The sequence below is a fragment of the Cynoglossus semilaevis genome, chromosome 10 (assembly GCF_000523025.1).
Source record: "Cynoglossus semilaevis isolate Cse_v1.0 chromosome 10, Cse_v1.0, whole genome shotgun sequence".
Classification (NCBI taxonomy): domain Eukaryota; kingdom Metazoa; phylum Chordata; class Actinopteri; order Pleuronectiformes; family Cynoglossidae; genus Cynoglossus; species Cynoglossus semilaevis.
The window spans coordinates 8325187-8350394 of NC_024316.1; the positions used below are offsets into that span (position 1 = coordinate 8325187).

Genomic DNA, 25208 nt, shown 5'->3' on the forward strand with positions numbered 1-25208 from the left:
GAGACGATGAGATAAGAGAAGAAGAGATGAACTGCGTAGAAAGAGCATAAGAGGAGAGAAGACAGTAGGAGATGGAAGAAGGAGGAGGCGATGTAGGAAGGGAAGATAAGTGGAGAGGAGAGGAGGAGAAGAGAGCAGTGTTTATGCCCAGTCATTTACTGTGCATTGAAACAGAGAACAATAAGCCACTTCAGTTCATTTTTATTCAAACTTCTTGAGCAAAAATCTCACTTCCATAGAAAAAGTCCATTTTGAATTGGTAACAAATAGAAACTGGAGGAAGTCCCGTTCATCTACCTGCTGTTATCTTTGTGTTCCACCAATACACAGGGCATTTTTTGTCACATTTAAGAGGATAAATTGTGATAGTTATAAATCATGATTAATCACTAGCTACCCTGTGATTAATCTGATTTAAAAAATCAATTGACTGACTACCCTAATTTTTATTTTCTTTTTTCAATGAGAATTGCAGTTTCTCTAGGAATTACAGTTTTTTAAATATAATTCAGTGGAGATTTAGAACAATGGCTCTGGATATTTGGAGGTGGGAGGGGAGATGTAGGGGGCTACACAGTAGTCAGATTTACTTTAGGGGAGCAGAAGAATGTTTGAAAACCTATGTCATGTACAATAATATTTCACAAATGTCTTACCTCCAATGTTATGTAAAGCTATAATGAGAGCTGCCATGATTTTTCCTGGTGAGACCGAGCTGCTCATAGGCATGAATACCTGGTCAGACCACAGACACAGAGAAAACCAATCAGAGCATGTGAAGTCTAGTGCAGTCGAATGTGAGAAATTCCACACGTGGCCCAGTTTTCTTTAAATAAATACTTACCCACAATTCCAGCACAGCATTGAAGATGAATGGAATAACAGGAAAGAAAAGCGATGCACATCAACAGGATCCTGCAGTAAAACACTAGTGTTGTTTGTAGGTCAGACATGATTACAGGCTTTTTTTCTGGACATTTTCATATTAACATCATCATTTAGATTAGTCACAAATTAAAAAAAAAAAACATACGTAGACACATTCATTGGTGTCAATTATTTATATACTACCATTGGACCCAGAATTCCTGGCATCCCCTGACCATGACCACAAAGTTGTCTGCACATACAGTACTTTGATTGCATATTAAACATAGCAATGCGTGTATAAAATATTTGTTTGCTTTAACGAGTTCAGACACATTCCAAGTATTCCCAAAGTGCTGGACAACTCTTGGAGAAGAGAACAGAGAGAAAGATCTGCTGCAAGGACTGAACTAAAAATAACTAATTGAACAGATAGTGATTAAAGATAAGCCTTGTAACTCAACTTGTGCCGAAGGCAATATCCGTAAATTACAAGTGCGCAGGCCCTTTGAAGGTAAAATAATGCGTATGTATAAGGTATACATACATATACACAACATTGGGGAGTTACCAGGACCAATATGGATCTTTTGAGCTCATGATGGTGGGTGTACATTTTTTTTTATAGGTCAACAATTTTAGAAACAGGCTTCATGCTGTGCGGTGAACTAAGCACTTCTTTTCTACTTACCTGTGTTGCTATGGTAACCAGTAACCAGCCGAGGCGGTAAAAGTACCACAATGATCCAAAATATACCCTTTCAAAAGTAAAAGGAAAAGAAAAGAAGCACAAAAAACACAGGGAGCTCGGACGTACATGCAGTATATGGAGATATTCTTAAACTGGAACCCATGTTTGTTTTTTTGTGGGTGGTGCTAATGTCCTCAGAGGACACAATGATGGACAAATCCTTCTGCAAGTTAAGGCCTGGCATAAAATCACTTATTTATGTGTAGGAAAAAAAGCTATTTGTAGATGATGAAAGCAATGAAGCCATAATAACAAGCCCACACACTATCGTTCCAGCCAAATGCAGATGGATACATTGATATGCTGCAGAACGGAGTGATGTGGGTTTATGTGACATGAAATGACCCCTGTCTCAGCTTTACTTCTGCTGTGGGTGGTAAATGTCAAAGGGCAGTGGGGGCTAATTGGAACCAGTTAGTGAAATGACCCCTGTGGCTACCGGTCCCACTTAAGGACCATTAATGTTGGGTATTGTTCAACAAATGTGGCCAAAAATGTCAACAAAGAAATTAAGATGACAGTTACTGAGCAGAAATTAGGAAAAGTAGAAAGTACAAAATGAGTATGTGTACCGACACTGATACTTTTTACACTGAGTGTCAAGAAATAAACATTGCACTAGAAGGCAGTGTTATATACAGTAGGTCATACAGCTTTGTGGAACATTGGGTGAAGTGAAAACACCGAGCAGGAAAAGTGCTTACAGCCAATGTATTTTTTAATAATTAATCCAATAATTCATATTAAACAGAGGCTCATCAAACGGACTAATGGACTGTCTACAGTCACATTACATATTAAATCAATACAAATAAGGATAAAATAGCACAGCCAGAAAGTGAGCAGAGCTTTTACAACAGTCGCCACCTTTACACCAAAACGTCACTGTGGCAGACTAACATTATTTCTATGTTTCAGTGGTCATATTAACACTGTCTTCAAGTCTTTTATTTAATTTCTCTTATTGTAACAGAATGTCCGAGTGCGATAATTATCAGAATAATTACTGATAATTTCATATATATATGATATAGTTTGTGATGCGATTTAGCTTGTAAGTTTGTGTATGTCCCAGTGGTGAGGTCCAGGTTGTGTCCTTCTATGTGGATGGTAATTTTGAGAACATTCTAACAGTGATCCCTCTGTGATCGACAGTCCAAACGTTATATAGCAGCCTGACATATCTGTGCTGTACCTTAGCTCATAACTGTCAAAAACCAGTGACATTTATGGTCACCTGGACTACCTGCTGCTACTGGATGATTCCATCTATATGAAGCTTTAATTCACAAAACTTAACATGTTTTTATTCTGGAGGTACCTGTTATGAGGCTCTGGACTTTGGCGGTAACTAGACACATTTTTAATGTTAGTGGCAAATAGCTTTAGTTTTACTGGATGGTATATTTGATTACATCAATGTTTGACTTTTACAAGAAATAAATAACCTGCAACTTGTTAAAGGAATGGGATATGTTGATACAGCTGTATTATGAACAGTAATCAGATGAATGCATTCCAGTACCTAATCAAGAGTTATGTTCCACATGCCAGACTGAAAATATACCATTATACTCACCTGTACTGCTCATGTTCTTGGTGGTAAATCTCAGTTACAATCAGTAAAACACATGTTGTGTTTCTCTATTTTTTTTTTCCGTTATTCTGTTTACTTGTTACGTGTGATTACCTGTCAAGGCCACTATCTGGCCGGGGTGTTGGATCAGGTTTTATCTGGCCTGCTCTACTCATGCAAGAACAAAGATAAAAGGCTTGGTTTCTAGTGTGTTTTTTATTTATTTAAATATATATATAGAGAAAAAGAGATATAACAATTTATCTGGCCAAAAATGAAAAAAAAGCATTGGGTTTTGCTGCTGCAGCTGAGGTCAATGCAAGAGTTGGTTTGTTATTGATGAAATGCTGTTGTGTCCTATTTCCACAGCAAAAAAATAGAAATCTATTTCACAGCACATGAGGTAATCCTTGGCATCTTTCAATTGGCAAAAACTCATTTTTTTACCTTTTCTTATGTATTTATTTATTTTATTTTTAAAAGCTCCAGTTGAGTTAAATTTAGCTTTGAGCTTGATTTACCCTGGCCAGCTACGAACAACTTGGCAAAATTACATGAAAGCGTGGCGGTGTTGGACCAGCAACATGCTCCTCCAATCTGCCAAAAACAGCACTTGTTGTAGCAACACAAAGCAGATTATGATCATTATTGATTCTAATAAAACACGGTGATTTAGCACAAACTTGGCACAATTTTTTTTTGTGTTTCTTGTTTCCAGGAGGAGTAAGCTTTTATAATATTTCATTTTACATTTATTTCTCATTTCACTGTACAGTCTGATGTAACAGAACTTGGTCATTACCTCTCTTTTTTAATATCGGCTTGGTTTGATTAGGGGCCAGGAGAAGGTTTGTTGTTGTTGTTTCATGGTTCATACACACGGCCGTGCCACGGACATTCAATCTGCCTGTAATGTACCAAGCCTTTTGGTTTTACCAGCTAGAATTGGCTGTCGTTCCCCTGTCGACACATGGTAGGATGAAGTTCTTTGTTATGCAAAAATCTTGTACAAACTTTATTTCTGGACCAGAAATACTACAGAGAAAAAGTATTCATCTGTCAGCATTTGGTCATGTGTATGCAGTAGCCTGTCCTGTGTGTGTATTGTCCATATGTCTTGTTGCATTACAGTGTCTCATTTCAAGTTATTTACTTGACATACATTTCTTTTCTTTTCTTACCTTGTTTCTGTGAAAAAAAGCATGCCTTAGTTTGCGTGTGAAACACGTCATCCTAAACAAGAAAATATATTCATGGTGACACGCACAGTATGGTGGCTGAGTTACAACAAAATGTCATGTTTCCCCCCTGGCTTCGTCGTGTGAGCTGCCATTTGGGGAAATGCTGTAGCACAGGAATAACACATGTGATATTAAGGTAATCGAGAGAAATGGATTTTAGAGGAGTTTAGCCAACAAATAAGGGCTGTCAAATTATTAAAATTTTATGAATCAATTTAATCACAAAGTAGCTGGGGATTTATCACAATTGATCATGATTAGTTGTGATTGTTTTTACGCGTGTTTAATCCGTGTTTAATCAAGAACAATCAACATTTTTAATATAACAGATTATTTTCTTGTATATTTCTACAAGAAAATGACAAGTAACAGTGGGAAGTGTGTTTGTATTTCACACCTGTATTTATTTGTGACGAGATTATTTTGGAAAATTGTCAAGAAAACGGTGCAGCAGTATAATTCAAACCTCACTGTGCATTTTGGCAGTGGTTTGTACAACTCACCTAGAGTCGTGACTTTCAAGGTCTTTGTCCCCAACAATGTTTATCGCTCAACTGTTCCTGGCAAACAGTTTGGCGATTGTGTCAGTCCGATTGTCAGCTGTAGACTTAGTTACTGCCCTGCACTTAGTGAGGCTGGTCAGATGGAAGCTATGAGCCGGACTTTAAAGCCTCCACAAACACACACTGGGTGTTGAGATGATAATTTAAGCTCCTGCTGCTTCTTGAAACAATAACTCTTCCCCACAGTGTGTGTAAATAACGATGGATGGATTGAGGATAAGTGAATGGACTGTGGAGTTATTGTACATACAGAGCACCTTATTGTGTGTATAAATGTATACACTTTTTTAATCCATTCCAACAAATAATTTAATAAAATTAACATCAGTTTTGTCAAGTTTCTTGAAGAGCAGCTTTTCCTTCTCCACCTTCAGTTTCTTCTGCTCTCCACCACAGTGAAATATCAGCCTCCATCTTGACCTATCTTCTTCCTCTTGTGCTGTTGCACACATTATCACAGTCTCCTCCTCTTCAACACCCCTGGGTCTACTCCAGGGTCTTCCTGTTTTTCCCATGACACATCTAAGGTGGTTGGCAGCCCCATCCTCAACATCATTTGTCCACTATGGATACTAATTCATAATCTTGTCAATCCTGGAGCCTTTCAGTTGAAATGCTCTGTCGTTGCCTGTGCCACATCCAGAGTTAGTGTCTCTACACCATTCATCAATACATTACAATGTCCTCCAACTGTGTTTGAAACCTTCTCTGCTCCTGTTGTTGTTGCTAACATTTTGCCCCAACACTCTGCTCTGTCTGCACCCTCTGTTTGACTCTATGTTTGCACTGTGTATTGCTGTAGATGAGTGACCCCAGGTATTTAAACTCATCCACCATCTGTACGTCTACAGCTCGCTCTTTTGCTTCTTCAACCGCCTCACTCTCCCTAATGCAGATGTATCTTACTTTGCCTCATTTTAAAACAATGCAATAATAATTATGTTTTTTTCCTATCTGGCGTGAAGTGTATAATTTATGTGACAGTGGCCAATGGCAGAGAGCGGGCACAGAAGATGCTGCCATTAGAGTCAGCGCACAGAAGGAGGCGGTTTCTCTAAGGGAATGAAACGCATTAGCCTGGAGTTTAAAATTTATAGCAGAATATATAAAATGAGGAGTAAATATTCATTAGGAGAGTGAGGGAATGTGAACTGACTTTCCAGGTTAATGTGTTTCAACAGATATATCATGACTTAATCTTTGCGCGCACATTCCTGGACTTCATCTTCATGAGGCTATTGTGTGAGCGTGTACGGTGCTAATACTATCATTAACACAGCCACTGCTGCTAATTGGGGAAGTGCATTTGTTCCCTATAAATCAACACTTCAATCCCTGCTCTGCAAAATACCTGGTGTTTACAGATAGATTATAGCTTTTTAGTTAGCTATATTTGGTGTCCAACATGTGGGTCATATCTCAGTGGCTTACACCTGATAATAAAATGTGGCCTTTAGTTTTGGCTTTAGTTTGAACAAATATTTGTTTTGGTTTTGAGTTGGACGGCCACATGTAAGATACAAGATGTAGGCCACTTAGAGTTTGTTTTTTTTTTTTTTGTTTTTTTTTGGTGGATTTATTTTACTCAAAATTTTGGAGGAACCTTCAAACTCTACTCTCTTGCAATCATCAGAGCTTCTGATGCAGCATCCAGAGAGAGGAGCCAGAATGAACCTTAAGCCAGTGACTCAGAGAATTTGGCCCTGGAGACAGCAAGGGAGGGGGGGGGGGGGGAGCGGTTGGTGCTCTGAACTTTAGAAATGACGATTCTGACCCCAGGACTAACCATGGTCTGTCTGTCATGAGACCATACTGGATGTCGTTCACTAACAGCTGTTGGCAGCATATTCAATAGCTCACTGCTGCTGAAACATCAGAATGCACTTGTGTTTTATTGCAGACCGTGACTACAAAGCTCTCCACCGCCTCTGATGCATCCTTTGTAGAGAGACAGAAGGAATTCCAAAAGTTTGTATTAGCTCACAGAGAAACAACATGTTATAAATATTCTGCAGTCAAAGCGTGGACGTTCACTTTGAAGTCCAGACAGTTGTTGTTTCCAGTGGGCTTTCTGGCGGCTTCACACTTGGACACACTGTGTAAACAAATTCATAAATAATTTTGTCCCTGAAGCTGGCTGCCGCTGCTGCAGCTGGCGGGACAGCGTGAGCAAGAGAATCCATCGACTTTGGGAAACACGTCACAGACAACTGTGGATGTATCATCATTGGTTTTTGCTTCGTTTTCATCATTCTTTCTTCCCTCTCTGTCACTTTCCTGGGAGCTTGAATCAATATTTTCTTGACTCTGGTCACAATGTTGTCACTTTTTTTTCTCACTCTCTGTCCTCCCGGTGTTTGATATCAAAGCTGAATAAATCTGTGTCAGTTGTCAGATGACGGGGGCCTCCATTATTCATTCTGTTTAATCGAGCCACTAAACTAGGACACAGCTGAAATATTCAGGGTCAGCGGTCAGAGGCTCTGCTTTTTGACATTGTATCAGGCCCCTGGTTAATATACTGTTAAATTTAGATTCCACTGATGCATACGGCGGCAGATAAAAACACAAGATAAGGAGCTGGATAAGATCATAAGAGGCGTCTGGAAGTAATAATTATGTAAAAGAGGTTTCATTTTTACTTTTATACCCAAAGAATTTAAATTAGCTGTAAAATTAGGACACACTCTGCCTTCTCTGCCAGTGCTGTTTTTCCACTTTAGATGTCATCTGATTAAAACCAGCCGTTTTTTTATATTTTACCCAGAATAAAAGTAGACCACAGTTTGACATCATGTAGGGTTTATTAAACTGCAGCACCTTTTCTTCACTATGTTCTTTTGTGATCTCAGTGATGTTCTTCTGGCAGATTTTCCTTTATTTGCAGTTACAGTTTCTCCGAGACAGCAGAGGAGGCTCAGCTTTGTCTAAATTGTCATAAAATAAATAGTGAAATGTGTTTGTTTAAATTAAATTTTATATACTAACAAGTTCAGAAGGAGCTGTTAGTCAAAGATATGACTGTCTGAAGTGACTGATTGTGATTGATGTGACATATTCAGGTTTTGTGACAATGGAAGGGTTTGTAGTATTGAACATGATGCTGCAAAGTGAGAGACTGTTGATATTTTAATAACTGTTAATAATTACATAGGTTTGAATATTACTGTGATGTCACAATGCTGCAAAAGCTACATTTCCATCATGTTTTTTTTTTCAACATCACCTTATATTATACCAGAGATTTTACAGTACATAACAAAATACAAGCAGGGTCCTAATACACATCCCTGTGGCACACCACTTCGGAAATGTTATTTGTATGTAATTAATAGATCATTTGTTATTATTGTGTCTTATCAACACACATTTTACGTTTAGCAGTGTCACAGTTGCTCCTATGTCTTGAGCAGAATATAATATTTACTTAGTCTTAGTAGAGCCACAAACAGTACTCTACATATACTCTGTATGTTGAAGGATATATGTTGATGACACAGAATGTGTTTGGAATTTCTTGACACATTTCCACTGACTCGTTTGAAAAAGAAAGTGATAATGATTGTGAGCTTTTAATTTAGTAAACAATAAACTACAGTCCACAGACCAAGTTCGAATAAAGAACACTTAGTTCTTTATCCTAACTTGGTCTCCATGCTGAGCAAATACCAATTACAATAACGGCTCCTGGCTGAGACTGTGAATAACATCTGCTTTACAATTGTATAATTTATGTCGTGCTACAATTAACTTCTTTTTCCCAATCACTCCCTCTGTCTGTCTGTCTGTCACTCTCGCTTCACGCCGTCTCAGTGGGATTCCCGGGAAGAAGTGTGGAGTCATTATCTTAACTGCCGAGGAGCTAAGTAACTGCAGGGGCAGTGCAAACGCACACACACACACACATACACACAAGAACTCCGTTATTTTATCGAGCATTTTCATCAAGTTCTCTCTCCATCATGCCAACATGTCTACATGCCATCATGCAGACAAAGAGGCAATGAAATCACGTTGTAAAAAAACACATCATAATATGAAATGTTTGGTGGGTGTAAAGGTGGATCAATCTATCAAGACCCTGCCCTTAAATTCTCCTTTATCAGTGGGCGGCTCTGATAAACACTGATGGTGTTTTTCTTTTCCTGGTTTCTTCCTACTTTTTCTGACTATGTATAAAAAATTAACTGTCAAGATGGTTTCCTGCTATCAACTAAGTGATTCTTCGCCTCCAATTTTCTATTCCACTGCCACAATGATATATTAATACCAACGAGGCAGCCAGATACTCACAGAATTTTCTCTCTCTCTCTCTCACTCTGTCTCGGTCTGTGTGTGTGTGTGTGTGTAACATACAAGCATTCCCGAGGCCATTATGTGAACAGGTTTATTTTTGCTGTGTTTACCATCATTACTTCAGGAGGTTTTACTCCTGACAATATCCATCTATCTAACTGTCTGTCTGGATGTCAGTGTGTCTTTCCACCCACCTTCGTTCCTTCCGTCGTTCCTTCCTCCTTCCTTTCTTCCTGTCTTTTCGTTGAAGCACACAGCTCCTCATTAAATCCTTCATTATTCCTTACATATTCATAACGTGCCGAACTGCGGGTTTGCAATTCCCATGCAATCAATATTAAATCATATCTTCCAATTACTCAATATTGCAATGCCTTGTAATTTATCAACTTCTCTGCCTACCTAACCTACCATCAGTATATTTGCAGACATTTAGTGAAGTGGCATGTTTGTGTATGTGTGGTGTCTCATCCATTAAGGTCAAAAATCCTCACTAGGAACTGGATAATAAACTAGATTTTACAGCAGTGATTCAGCAGTGAATTTTGACATATGTGAGACATGGCCAGTGTTTATCATTGGCCAGTATAAAAATGCTTCGACTTCTTCAACCGATTAAAAGAGCAGAAAACTGATAAAAGTTTTGCTTTTTGATAAGGTATAAGGGCAGAACGAGACAACTGCATAGTTGATGATGATTGGCTAAGGCAGTTTTCGTGGTAGGCCAATCAGAGGCAGTGTTTGAACAAAATCACAGGCGCACACGGTAATCCTAACCCTAAAACTGGATATAACCAACTATTTATCTAAGGAACTGTATACAAAGCTAACAAAAAGATGTTGGTAATACAGAAAATGCTATGTTTTTTCCATACTTTGCTACCCACTTACCTAACTACAGTATTAACGGAGATGGGATTTCCCCTGTGTTTACAGTGCATCACCTGAACACCACACTCTATTACAGTTTTCTAGGACTAATAGAGTGTAATTTAAATCAAACACTGTATGACAGTCACTGTAAGTTATATAAACATCTGTTCTGGAGCTGTTATGACTGGTGATGCCCTGGATCCAAATTTGCATCAGCATTATGCAAAACTTTTTTTCTTCCACTGCCAGTTACTGTATATTCACAGGAAGCCTTGTTATAAAAGACTTGCAGCAGAGTTTCTCAAAACCTTGCCTTTGTCTCTAAAGAAATATTCCAGGGTAAAATAAAACATGTTGCTGGCTCTGAGATGAAATTTCATCAGTATTATATTTATGAATAATAAAAATAATTGTCTTCCTCTCAGGATATTGCTACCATGCAGTTGTGTGCCAACAAGTTGGACAAGAAGGACTTTTTTGGCAAGTCTGACCCCTTCCTTGTGTTTTACCGCAGCAATGAGGATGGAACGTGAGTCTTAAGTGTTTTTCTGCCTTCCTATTATTATCAACTTGTCATCTTTTACTGCACATATGCCAAGACACCATTCGAAGTGCTGCTTATTACTTGGCCAGAAGCTGAGAAATACTCAGATCTCCGGAAGAAAGCTTGAGCGCTTACCAATCGAATCGAATTATGCAAATATCTCAGCACAGATTAACACCAGCCAACTCCTGTTCAGGTATTTTACCTCATGTATTACATCTTCCAAAGAATCGTCTGTACAAGCCAAAATGGTTAAAGAGCTGGCTGTGACTAAATGACCAGAAGGTACAACTGATTGACTGCTGCCCAGAAAACCAGGCTTAATGAGTCTGAAATGTTGAACATTGCCACAGTTTATGCACATATAAGGTGGTAAATATATACTTCAGAAGAAGCAGACAGAAGGTGTTTAGAACAGAAAAACTGGACATACTATATATCATCGAAGATTGCAGATACATGATGATACGTCATCATATATCTGTCATGTTAATACCTACACATTGGAGGGTTTAGCATCCCTTACCAATGTTCAACATAACAGATACAGTACACATCCATGTAATGAGTGTCTCCATGAAACCAACTGCGGTCTCGCTTAGATTAAAATCTCTCAATCTTTTTATCACAACAGGAAAACAGGAAAAACCCAAAGCGTCTGTGTCTCAAAAATAAACAAACTAGATAAATGTGTTCATTAAGAAGGAGGCGGGCAGGTTAGTTCCTAAAGCTGTCGAATTAAAGTGGATTTTGTTTTAGGTGAGCATAAAATAAATTCTCACATAAAATTAATTTGAAAAACTTGGCTTTTCGTTGACTGCGGCGTTGTTAAATGATCCAGCAGACACTGCTGTTGCTTCTAAGGGAGAGTCGACGGGATGATCTGCCAGTTATCAGGTTGTGATGGGGGAAAATAGAAATAAACAAACAAACACACAGCTGAAAAAGAACCCAGAGGAACCGAGCACAGTCACTGTATTGTCAGTGGGGTCTTCAAATACACAGACAAGAACGATTGTTTATGTTATGTTTGTTGTTGCGTGACAAATTGGGCTTTACTTTATGTTGACAATGTTTGAGCTTTTCAAAAAATGTATCTTGCAGACAAAAAGATTTATGACTTATCTTTTGTCACTGTTCTTTCATCACTTTTCCAATGCATTATCTGTCAAATGAATTGGAATGAAAAACGTATTTATTATTTGTTTTACAGCAAGTTGGCGAATATGTGAAAAGTTAGCTAAACAGAATAATAGAATAGTTGCTAAACATAGAATAAAAACTGAAAAAAAAACAATACTAACTACCAAAAATGACAAAATGTTTTTTCCATTAGTAGGAATAGTTTGAGCAATTTCCTAAAGCTAATGATTCACCAAAAATGTTTAAATGTTAGCCTGGAAAGCTAGACAATAAACAGACAGTTTAATGACAAAAAAAAAAATTGTCCCACAAATGTAGATCCACAAAATGCAGCTCTGAGCTGAGTAAAGATTCAAGAGCCCTGAATGTATGGAAATTATATTTTAATTCAAGGAAATTATAAAATGAATTGGTCCAAAATTTCTGTTTTGACTGAAGTTATAAATTTACCACAGTAACTCTGCTTTATACTCATTACTTCTGCATATTGGACTCTTTGAAATCTATAACATTATACTAGAAAAAGGGGTTGAGTAAAGTCTTTAATGAGCATGTGGGAAATACTAGCTGCATACATCACTCCAAATTATATTAGCTGTCACATTTGGCTTTCATCACATTTGCTTTTCATGCAAATCAGCTTAGAATGTCTCAGTTTTCACATCACACTTATTGTTCTTTCATTTTTCTACCATTCTGCTGCAGGGAGATATTCTGTAAGCAATAGAACTCCACGTGCAATTCTGTCATGTCCTCTAGATATACTTAAAACGATTCTTGAAGAAGAAAAACTATAAAGCGTGGAGGCTATCAAATATCTGTTCGCACAAGTGCAGAGGGGTTTGGTGATGAGAAATTTGAGTTTGCCCTCCCTTGTGTGGCCCTTACATCTGTTACCTTTGCCGACAGGTTCACCATCTGCCACAAGACGGAGGTGATCAAGAACACGCTCAACCCGGTGTGGCAGCCCTTCACTATTCCAGTTAGAGCCCTGTGCAACGGAGACTATGACAGGTCAGAGAAGCTCTGCCCAGCTCTGCTCTGAATCCAAATGGAGACAAATTCTCAGGCTGTGGTGATTAACGTTTTCAGACACCGGGTAATGAATGGGGAAATGTCCTTGGGGAGCAAAAAAAAAAAAAATAGAAGACACAATTTCTCCCCTAATTAGCTCAAAGTTAGGGAACTTGCCTGACCCAATAAGAACATAAGTTTCTGAGAGTGACATCACTGGTTGCTGGGGCGGTCAGAATAATGCCAGCAGTCGGTCATGGTGTAGCAGGGACCAGCACTGGTGTTATTGAGACTGACTCAGTTTTCACTCAGTACTGGGTTGGAATGGAAACTGTGGCTGGAGTGTGGTAAGAAAAGCCTGTCATTGTCCATGGCAAGTGTTAGCATTGAGCAGAGCTAAAGGAGTAGTTGTGAAAACAAATGTTTTAAATTGAAAATATCTATGTGTTTGTTTTAACATGACATTTCCAGTGTGTAGTAAATGGTCAATTTGACCCAAAACAATTGTTTTTCATGGACACACCCTGTCAATGAAAACAAGATGAGTGATTATTTTTGTAAGATAGCCTTTGTCAGCCTTCCTCATTTGGAGCACCTCACATTTCTCCTGTGCTCCGTTCTGTATGTCTTTGGCAAATATATGCAGAACCTCTGAGACAAATGTTTCCCTCATTTGCATTAAATATTTTCTGTCTATTCATTTCCCCCCCCCCCCCTCCCCCCCATTGCAGTGGAAAAGCCATTTTGTGTCTCAGAAAAATTAAACCAGGGCAAACTTTGTGATTCCGAGTTCACATAACAGTCTGTACCTCCTGCACTGCACTAATCATTTCTTCAGCATGAGATTATTTAATCAGCAAATTTGAAATTGCTCCTTTCCCAATGTGATGCCTTTGAAGATTGGAACATCATGTTCTCATTTTCCTGAGAGCGGATGATGTGGTCTATAAAAAAACAGATCTTTATAAATCAGATTATACTTTGTTTATTCCAGGACAGTGAAGATTGACGTCTATGACTGGGATCGAGATGGAAGGTAAACGTGACAACTAACCACAACAAAATCACAGTTCTGGTAGAATTAAATTCACCAATTATCCCATTATTACATTTTCTGTTATTAATGTGATTGGTGGGTTTGTCAACATTGAATGTGAATCCTGCAGGAAAATTAACATTTAAAAGCCCCGTTCCATCACTCAACTACACAAGTACACCTTAATTATTTAATCTGCCTCCATAACAACAAGGAATACATTTAGGCCGTCAGTAATTGCTCAGTAGATAAGTAGAATGAAGTGCAGATTATTTCAGCTACATCAGAGCCCTGGGTGGATTTTTAGTTGGGATGGCTCAAAATTGGCAAAAATATAGATAAATATGCAGAATGTATAATTTATCATATTTTTTTAACTTATTGATAAAATATCTAATGTGACAACATTGTTAGATTAACAATGTTTTATTTGTACCAAATTATCCAGTATGTTTACCTGATGATATTGAGACAACTCTAATTTATGGCTTTTCATTTGGTGCATTTTTAAAACAAACCAAGAGGGCATTTTATCTGAGCTTATGAAACATATTCATGGGTTTCTGTTTGTGTGGGTGTCATTTGTCTGTAGTCATGATTTCATCGGCGAGTTCACCACCAGCTACAGAGAACTGTCTCGGGGCCAGAACCAATTCAACGTCTACGAGGTGAGACCTGACATGGGGGTGTTTTGTTGTTGCTCAGCATTTCCGTCATACCAGGACCTTGTAAGACGTAATTTACAAGATGTTGTTATTGTAACTTCAGCTGGCAGTGCCTGGGCTGATAAATGTTCTGTAACCCTGGGAAAGCTCCCCCTCCCCCCCTTAAACACTGAAACTGAAACACTGAAACAGAGGTGATACACTGCTCATTAATTTGTGTTTCTACGGAGAAAAATTTGTGGGAAAAAATCAGATCAAGTCAGGCAACAGTTTCTTCAGCTGTTCAATAAAAGAAATGTATGCACAAGTGGAAATTACACAATGTATAACCACCATGTGTTTGACCAAAGGTGATCATTAAATACATGTTTCATTTTGTAAAAAGAAAATTCCCAAAAATTGACATATGTATCAGAGCCTTAATTGGTTTTACCAACTTGATCTTATTCAGATTCTGCAACAAACATCTAAAACACTGTTGCAGTTGACTACACTCACATTACAGTACATCTTTTTTTCATTTAGTTTCTCTTTTGAAAACTAATGACACCAATTATTGTAATTTTGTGTAAATATTTGTGCATTCCTCCTGAAAACAATGTAAGCTGTGCAGATAGTCACGGTTGTTGTGTTTCCCACTTTATCAAGTGCCAGACAGTTTCAAATGGAATGATCTGGACAGGAAGCAGACAGGTCACGACCTGAATACTGATGCATCTGGATTCCAGCTTTGATGTTACTGAGCTTTTTTTTTTTCTTATTTTCTAAAGTGTTTATTGTTTATTTTCAACTGCACCCCTGACATCACCATTTTTTCAGTTAAAAAACGTGGTCCCACAGAGCTGACTGATGTTTTTGACATTGAAAATAAATGATCACAGATTTAGTAGTAGGCACTATATGACTGCTGACACACTGTTATTGTTCTTAAAGATAGTTACATTAATGGGACAAAGTTAAAGGTCACATCATCACATTCTTTCATAGACATTGTTATGTATCTGTTCAATTTTAATGCTATCTTTTTCACTCTCACTGGTTTGAACAACAATCACCTTCTGTTCACTGCCTGTCAAGATTCTGCATTCCTTTCTGTTCCGTGAAAGCCCTTGTTTAGATCACACATTTTGATCTCTGCCCGACTGGCCGGCTAAGACTTTACTTTTTAATTTTGGTGGGGAAAAAACTACCTATCTGTCTGTTTTCATTTCTTCCGCCCAGCTCATCGATCCAGGGAGTTGGAGGGGATCAATAAAGCCCGAGTTCTCTTGTGATCCTAGTGGTTGTGTTTAAAGATACTGTTTTTTTAACTACCGTGGCTCAGACAGAATTGTTCTGTAACAAGGTTTCTGGGGTTATCTCTATATTTAAGGCTGGATCCAGGCGTGGATAGATGGCTGGATGAGTCCATTTCCATCTCACTGCTCTCTGTGTGCACAGTTGAACATAATACCGGTTTCAGTTCACGGTGCTGCTGTCACCATTCTGTCATGAAACCTTTTGAATAATTCATGATCATTATAAAAGGATGTGAAGTGGTTTTACAAGTACCCTCTCCGTCATTAACTTTTCTCATCGCCGACAGGTTTTAAATCCCAAAAAGAAGGGAAAAAAGAAGAAATACATCAATTCAGGGACAGTGAGTACACCTACTCTTTCTATACCCGCCTGTCATTCACTCTCTGTGTGTGTTCCTATTGATTGTTTTATACTATATAGTACCAACAACCTCGCCATGTCCCACATCTGCTTTTTTTTCTCTGACCCTGTGATTCAATTGCACCTGTTTGTCATTTTGTCTTTCTCTGACACTCGTCTTCCCTTCCCCCACATTTGTTTATTACTCCTGTGTGTATGTGTGTGTTTGTCAGGTAACGCTGCTGTCCTTCAAAGTGGAGTCTGAGTACACCTTCGTGGATTTCATCCGAGGAGGGTGAGTGGAATGATAATCAGCTCTGTGCTAGTCTTTTCCTTCCTTGTTGTGAGCTCAGTTTTGTCACCTCGTAAAGACTATTGCTATTCCTTTTTTCTAAAAATACAAAACTTATATTGCAGTAGGGAACTAAACCCAGTCCTAATGAGGCAGTGCCTCATTTATGGAGCTCTGGTCAAAGGAATAAAACGGAAAAGAAACTTTCTGACAAAAGACAAAAAAAAGAGCAGGAATTTAATCACATGTTTGGATGAAAATCAAATTGACATGCAGTGACAACAATGCACCACAGAGGTAAAAACAAGTCTAATACTGGGTCATATAGGTGTTCAATAAGGGCAACTCAAAATTTATTGAACCTTTGCAATACACTTTTTTCAAGTTCTGATACTGATACATTGGTGTACTTTGTAAGTTGGCCAACAGACCAAGGACCAAAGGGCATGGTTGAAGCAGCAGGACTGGTCTCTTCTTTGTGCAAGAATAAAAACTGTGGGTGTAGCATGGCTACAGTTCCACAATAAAAACGCAACTACCTACGGATGTGGACGATTTTTGTCCAAACTGTCAGAAACTGGCTCCATGGCACTGATATGATGGCCCAACTTTCTCTATCTCTGCTCACAGTCCAGCACTCTGCAGCTCAACCATCCTCTGAGAGAGAATACTAAAATAGACAGGTTCTCCTCCGGTGCCCTGTTCTCCTTCCAGGAGCCGGGCAGACTGAGCACCTACGACAGTCGAGAGTCTAGATATCCCATTGGAAATAGCACACACCCCTGCAACGTTATGGAGCATAGTCAATTTGATGGTGATAGCGGGATAGCTTTCAGTTCCTTACGTCCTCAGCTTTGAGTGCAGCTCCTGGCCGATTCACACTTTGACTCCAGTATCTGGCTCTCACTTCACTGAGACTAAAATTCCACGGTGTTCCAATGGAACTCAATGACAGAAACCCTTTTGGAAAGGTCACTTATCCCTTATCAGGTCTTTGAGTGCTCTCTTCTTGAGTCCATCTCCTATCTCACCAGGAGAAGGGCGAGAAAATATCTTGACATTACAGGCTTGTTGTGGTCATATGTCTTAATCATGGACTGTTCGGAATAAAGTAATGTTGATCCTCCAGTATGTCATAACTGTAGATTATTACCAAACTTACAGTAGTTATTATTTGTATTTTTGTGTTGACACAACTGTCTGATCATTATTTATTCCTTTACCAGAACCCAACTGAATTTCACTGTGGCCATAGACTTCACAGCATCGAATGGTAAGTTAGGACTGTTGCATTGCTTTTTAATATATAGAGAGAGTCACTGTTAGCTTTCAACTGTCTTCCAGCCGTAGCATTTAAAAAACAAACAAACTGTAGACCAGATGTAATCGGAACCAAATCTTTCAAATCCACATCAAACGTGACAGACCTCACTCCTCAGTGATAAATCAGCCATCTTGGGTAACCAGCAGTCAGAAAGAAAACACTGATACTATTAATGTAAAAATGAAAGTATAAATAAGGGAAAAACACATTTAATAAACATCTTTATTTCAGTTCAATTATGGTATGAACTTCCTGACCTATGACCTATATACCACAGAGGGCAGGTCTGAGTCTCCCACAAAAAAACAATCTCAAAAGCAGTGAAGTCTAACAATAAGGTCAAGTAGCACATGTGGGTCGCTCACAAAGAGACAGGCAGTAATACAAGTCTCATATACTAAATAGGTGTTAAAAGTAGGGCTAGGTGAAAGAGAAAAGAAAAGGCCAAAAGAAAACTGGGTAAAGTTCTGAGAAAATCCTGGTTCAGTCATCACAGCTGTATTAACACAGACAGACCTGGAATGAGACACAGGCGGAGAAGAAAGTTCACTGCAGGAAGTCTGAGCTATTTTATATAACAGTGTTTCATACTTACATGAATAAAATGATTCATGAATTAAAAGGGAGCTTTTGGGCTGTATCTGGTATGTTAAACTCCTGAGGGCCACTGCTGCCACCATCACTTGCTTGGAGGGCCATATCAGTGCTTGATGTTCAGTCCACCAAAACAAAAGAAGCAATTTTTGTTGAATTAAAATTCAAAAAACAAAAAGAATCCAACCACCATCCAACAAATAGCAAACTGTGTGTAAATGACTATGGTAAAGTATTACATTTTGGATGCACAGGGTGGGGTTAAATGTCGACAGTATTTCTCACCGGTAGGAGGTAAACTTGAGACACAGTGGGAAGTTAAATGGGTTTGGCAGAATACATTACTGTTATGTTACACTTCTGTTTAGTTAGTGTTAGTGTTAGTGTGTAAATGTTTGTAACTTTCAAAAAGAGGTGTAATTTTAATAGAAAATGTTTAGGTAAGACTGACTTGTTTCAATGACCACACCACGTTAATTATGATACACAGTAGAAACACAGGAATATATACTGTATATATCCTATGAATCGGCAGGTTAATGTATTAGTTCATTATTAATGATTATTTCAAGTAACCACAAATATATTGCATCAGATTAACACAGTTGAATTATTATTAGAAGTGATTTGAAGTGCTGACAATAATGCTGACAAAAATTAAGGAACCAAACCAAACTCTTTCACCGATATTTTCATTTAAATATCTTTAAATAGAGCTGATAGAACCATTACACCCGTAAACTTGCTGTGGCTCTGAAGGTGCCTGCTGTAACGTCACGATGGACCCTGAAGGCAACTTGAAGAAACTAGATTAACCATTGTTTATATATTGTAAATATATGTTTGTCTCGGCTGACACCAGTTATAAATCAGTCTATATTACTAGTTATTTATATTTTACGGCACATGATTATGTTTCATTTGAACACATTGTAGATTATAACAGTTTAGGAAAGTGACATGAAATTCACTCTACGACCATGTTGTATGTGTTTCCGTAGGTAACCCGTCTCAGCCCACCTCGCTCCACTATATGAGCCCGTACCAGATGAATGCATATGCCATGGCCCTGAAAGCGGTGGGTGAGATTATCCAGGACTACGACAGCGACAAGCTCTTCCCTGCCTATGGCTTCGGAGCTAAGCTGCCCCCTGATGGCAAAGTCTCCCATGCCTTCCCCCTGGTAAGATTCACACACAGACACACATGCAAAAGGACACACACACACACAGACACACCCATCTAGTTTACTCCTAGCAGGGTGTGGTGTGGCCCAGGAGTTGTTGCTGTGACAGCAGCTGGTCACACGAGTTTAGAAGTTGGCTCATCTTCCTGCCAGCGGGAATCTCCCAGCATCCCCTGCACATCCTCCTGAGGGCAGAGGAGCAAAAACTCACAAACTGAGTGTGTGTGTACGTGTTACCATGAGAAATTTCTCTGATGTCTGTTAATGTCTGTTTTTTGAATAGCAATTAAACTGAAAGTTTGCAGTGAGCTGAATGAAAAAAAGGTTTATTTTGATCCACTGTCACTGGATGTCCAGACACACATTCAGCACTGACTGAGCTCCATGGGCCAAGTCATCGCACAAGACAGGCAAATTCCTTCTCATTAAAACATGTCTCTGGGTTATAATTCACCCCGCAGAGAAGAGATTGTGAAAAATCTTACCTAAGGAACCTACACCCTAGACCTCGAACACTCCACATCTGAGATACCAATTTAAGGTCCAAAAAAACCTTTTCAAACTTAAATCAATACCAGAACTCTGTTTACTTGCACTATGTCATTGTTGGTGTCTGAGTTTCATATCCAGAGCTTGAAACATAAAAAAGAATGAAACATCAATTTTTAATCAAAACATGCCAAAAATGTTCTAGGTGTGAAAAAAGGGTTTATTTGTGAGATGTTTCCTTTTACATTCATCAGAGGAAAGTATGATGACAAGCTGTAATAAATCATTCCTGAATATAATTATTTATACGTGACTCATTCTAATGAACAGATTCGTCTGAGCCGTGAAACAAAACACTGACATAAAGAGGTAAACATTTTGATTGAAAGATAGTCTTGCGTCCTTCAGTCCCAAGTCTCAATGAAGTATTGGCTGCATATCCAGACACAAAAACACAACAAACTCTATCCTCGGCATTAAACTCCACACAGCTGTTACAGTTTGGATTCAAACATGGATCCTCTGTTAACAAACCCAACCATTTTAGTAGTTGAAAGCATAATTAGGAGTTGCTTGTGTCATTGCAGAATGGTGACAGTGATAATCCAAACTGTGTGGGAATAGAAGGCGTCCTGGAGGCTTATTTCCAAAGTCTGAGGACGGTGCAGCTCTATGGTCCAACCAACTTTGCACCTGTTATAAGCAAAGTTGCCAAGTAAGTTTTAATGCAATTTTTTTTCTGTTTTTGACTTCCTAAAATGAATTATGAAAAATGTATTATGAGTAACATATATGTAAACTCCACCACTGAAGTACCTGTCTTACTAACATGGCCAAACATAAATAATTTACACACCAGAAAACCACCAGAAAAACTAATAATAAAATATAGAAGTCTTATAAAGACCCAAAGTGTCTGAGACTAGATTTGGTTTTTAATAATATGGGGTTTAAATGTCTGTATATGATGCTGCAGGTTTGACATAAACCAATCCTCCAGCAGGAGCAGCTAAATATTCATGTTTATGTGCTGTAATCCAGGCCAGACAAGAGCGGTATGGCTTGGGACTAACAGACAAGCTGTGCTACGCTTTATATTTCCTTTAGCAATCTACTCCTCAGGTGTAGAGACGTGAACCTGATGGATGTGTGTGTGTGTGTGTGTGATGTGTGTGTCTGTGTTCCACAGCTGTGCTGCAGAGATTACAGATGGCTCTCAGTACTTTGTCCTGTTGATGATCACAGATGGAGTGATATCAGACATGGTCCAGACCAAAGAGGCTGTGGTCAATGTGAGTAGAGGTGCACACACACACACACACACACACACACACTTGTCAAGTGTCCTGTGAATGAGATGCTTTCTTTCAATCATGCAAAAACACGTCTAAATATTCTGTGTGAAATGATAAATACAAATGTCCTCCTCCCCTTCAGGTCAGTAGTTGTTCTAGACTGCTGTTAAGAGTTGACTGATGTTTAAAAATACATTTTGTAAATGTTATTTTCTCTCCACTTCTCGACATAAGTCTCTGATAACCTCAGCTGTCAAACTAAGTCATCTTAAAACAACAAAGGTGTGAGTCATGCTCACTGAATATTCTCATTGTATTATGTATCTTTCCTTTGTCTCCTCCACAGGCAGCAGGACTCCCTATGTCCATAATCATTGTTGGTGTTGGTCCTGCAGAGTTTGATGGTGAGTGGTATTTTAGCAAAAGGTAAAAAAAAAATGGTAGTAAAATCTATTCAGACTCCTGGTCACGCCCTGTGAAAAATATTAATAAATAATGAGCTTTAATGTGTGTAAAGACATGAATATTTAATGCAGAGAACACCAAGAAGGCCTCAGTGACTTCATTAAACCATTAAAAACACATAATGTTACATTTTTCACACTTACAGAGAATCATGAGTAAGTCATTAGTTATAACTTAACCCAGTGTGTGTTTGTTTGTTGATAAATCCTCAGGTCAGCGCTCTCTCTCTCTGTATTTATTGAACCTAAATGCCCTGCAGAAATTCATATAGGATGACAATCAGGAGTAATATTTGCCTTGATGGCTCCAGTTGTCAAACCCTCTTCAGTATTGGCCCATCAATAAATCTGACAATGTTAACATGGTAGAAGAAAGGTGTATGTATTCTAAAGAGAAGTGATACTAGGACCTACGTGTTTGTGTGAATCTACTGTATGTAAAGATTTGCTATCACTTTACTCGTGGGGACATATTTATGTATACACACCAGAGCAGTCGGGACCATGTGTTTGTGGGGACTTTATCAGAGGCCCACTTATTTGTAAACATTTTTTTAGATTCAAGACATACTCTAGGGTCAGATGAGAATTTAAGTAAGTATTAAGACATAGTACAGGGAAGTACAGTAGGTATGTCTAAGGTCTGTTTTAACTGACCAGATTAACATTGTAACTGCCAGAGAACGCACTGACATAGTCAAAGTGATGTGTTATCACCACTTCTGAAGCTCCTCATCTTACCATCTCATCTGATCCCCTCGTTTCCTCTGACACCACACCAACATCCTCCTTCAGTACACATCAGTGAATCTTGTCTTTTTATCTCCTGCCTGGCAGCTACTTCTCCAACAGTCTTTGTCCACTATCTCCACTACTGCAGCGTAACGTCTCAACCTCTCTGCCTCTCCGACGTTATCTGTTGCTATTCAACCATTGCATTATCTCTGATCTGCCTTCTCTGATCCTTTTCTAACCCGGTTCATCCTGTTCACGTCCACCGAAGATTGAATAAGGTCTCGTTTGACTGTGTTTTTCTGAGTTTTATACCTACTAAAAATGTCATTACATCATCATGACATCTCTGCCCTGTTCTCTGCCCTGATGTTTTCCATTTACGGTATATGTATTGACCTCACAATGCACTGCCACACATCCAGGTTGTGTTTGCACAGGGTGAGTGCCGATGCAGTACTCACACTGCTGTGCAGGCGCTGCTTCGAAGCCGCCCTCAGACTAACATTTCCATCAAAGTGCAATTTGGAAGCAAACACGTCCGTCTATATTTGGCCATAAATAGAAAACGCTGTGGGAAAGTCTGAAGGTAAATGCACTTTTAAATTATGTTGTATCCTTCTCAATTTTTTCCTCAATCATTTCAGTTTTTTCACCTTCAGCAAAATTGCCCATCAGTTTTATTAATAGGTAAAAGTTTGGATTTATAAGGAGAAGAAAAAGAGAGTAAATACCAAATACTATGCCGTGCATCACTTGAGCCACTGCTTCAGCCAAGTTGAAAAGCAGACAAAATCCACACCCTCTATCTTCCTGTGGTGATTTCCAGTAGCTCATTTCCTCTGTTACTCTCTGTCCCACAGCCATGGAGGAGCTGGATGGAGACGAGGTGAGAGTTTCCTCCAGAGGACGTCTCGCCGAGAGAGACATTGTTCAGGTACTTGTCACATTTCTGTTACAATAACTTTGCAGGTTTAGCCGTGGGCACATTTCCTGTCAACAGCAACAGCGTGGGGGAGAGAGATCCCAGAAAAGGGCAGATTATTTTCGGAAGACAAACACTAAAACACTCATTCTAGAATTTTCTCGATTTCTCCAGTGTTGATTTGGATTTTTCAGACATTTATGACATGTTAACTTCTACAGTCCAGGTCCAAGAAGAACAGGAATACTTTGTAACTGTCCATCACAAGTTAATAACAGACAGTATGAAAGCCAAAGATGAATCAGTAAAACCAAAATATTCACTATTAACATGAGTCATTTTCAGAAGGTCTAACTCCCCGAAATGTTTCAAATATTTATCTCTTTGTTATAGAGTGCAGGTTCAACAATGAATCACAATAAAAAATCTCAGCCCAGAAGGCTGTGAGGAAAATGAGAAATTCCATCTAAAGTTGTTCAGACAAACAACTACAAAAATATTATTTTGTAGTTGTTTATTTAGGTCATATCAAATGTACAGTCAATGCCCGACATTAAGTGCTGTTTCCACGGCCTGGAACTGCTGGAAGATTGCAGCTAAAGCAGCTGTTTTCAAACACAATGGCACTAACTCCATCAGATGTGACTCAACACTTACTGTGATGTTACACGTTACATGTGTGATATTTACGGTTGGAGACCTTTCTTTTTCCTTGCATAGAAACCAAGCCCTTAAATATTATTAAACCTAAATCTAAATCTGCTGTAAAATGGAATTTTTAATGAAACACATCTATAGACTTTAAAGAACGTCATACCGTTGGAAAGCAATTACCGAATGTGCCTTTAAGCGCAGCAGTCAGCCGTGTTTGTGAGAAGTCTCTGTAACTAGGTGAACTAACAGGAGAAGATAAATGAAGACTGAAAACGTTCCAAACACCCGGAGCTGTTGGAACAACTGGTGGAGATGAGGTTTAAGGTTGGATGTGGGCTCATTGGACACGGGTGTGTGGTCGTGCCTGCTTTACTGTAGCTGGAATGGCTCAGCTGAAGTCTATTAGGTCCACCTACCGTATGAGGCTGGGCAGTAACCCAGCAGGTGGCTCTGGATCAAATGAAATGACCTTTGAGTCTGAGCTGCTGTCACACATTGTTGAAAGACCAGAACAGTCTGTAGGATCTGTGTGACCTCGAACATCATGTCTCCCATCGGTAATATTGTCCTTTCTCGCCAGTGTGGTGAATGAATGTTTATTTCACCTTTAGGCTTATTTTTATTTCCATTATAAATAAAGTGGATAATAATAACGCACCACGTTGATCTTCTGCTACATGGACTCACAGCAGTTTAATCACTAATTATCCTTCTTTTTCATTCAGAGGCTGTACAGGTTTCATTATTACCTTCTCCACAGACCTGTCTCTCCAGGTTGGATCACTGACGGCAGTAATCACATTTGCATGCATACATTTATCTTGAGATTGCGTTCCTTGACACTTCCTGTTATTACTGATTCTATAGCAAGACTTCCTCCACTACAGACCAGAACAGTTTGCGTTTACTGTACGCATCAAAACGTAATTACTGGTGCCTTGAAAATGTTCTCCTTATTTGTATTCCACGACATTGGCACCTGTGCTAAGTTTGGATTGACTGAGTGCCAAGTGTCGCAGGAGGCATTAGGTGTCATTATATAAAGG

General features: G+C 38.8%; 1 protein-coding gene across 1 annotated transcript in view; it reads left to right on the forward strand.

Annotated features, from left to right (window-relative positions):
• Positions 1-25208, forward strand: part of LOC103384819 (copine-9) — a 45918-nt gene that overhangs the window by 16806 nt on the left and 3904 nt on the right. The window contains exons 7-19 of the mRNA XM_025059097.1: positions 8812-8875; positions 10593-10696; positions 12764-12868; positions 13863-13904; positions 14497-14572; positions 16155-16208; positions 16441-16502; positions 17726-17772; positions 19419-19600; positions 20680-20807; positions 21282-21384; positions 21734-21791; positions 23447-23520. Of these exons, the coding sequence (XP_024914865.1) occupies positions 8812-8875; positions 10593-10696; positions 12764-12868; positions 13863-13904; positions 14497-14572; positions 16155-16208; positions 16441-16502; positions 17726-17772; positions 19419-19600; positions 20680-20807; positions 21282-21384; positions 21734-21791; positions 23447-23520 (1099 nt within the window). The remainder of the gene's footprint in view (positions 1-8811; positions 8876-10592; positions 10697-12763; positions 12869-13862; positions 13905-14496; positions 14573-16154; positions 16209-16440; positions 16503-17725; positions 17773-19418; positions 19601-20679; positions 20808-21281; positions 21385-21733; positions 21792-23446; positions 23521-25208) is intronic.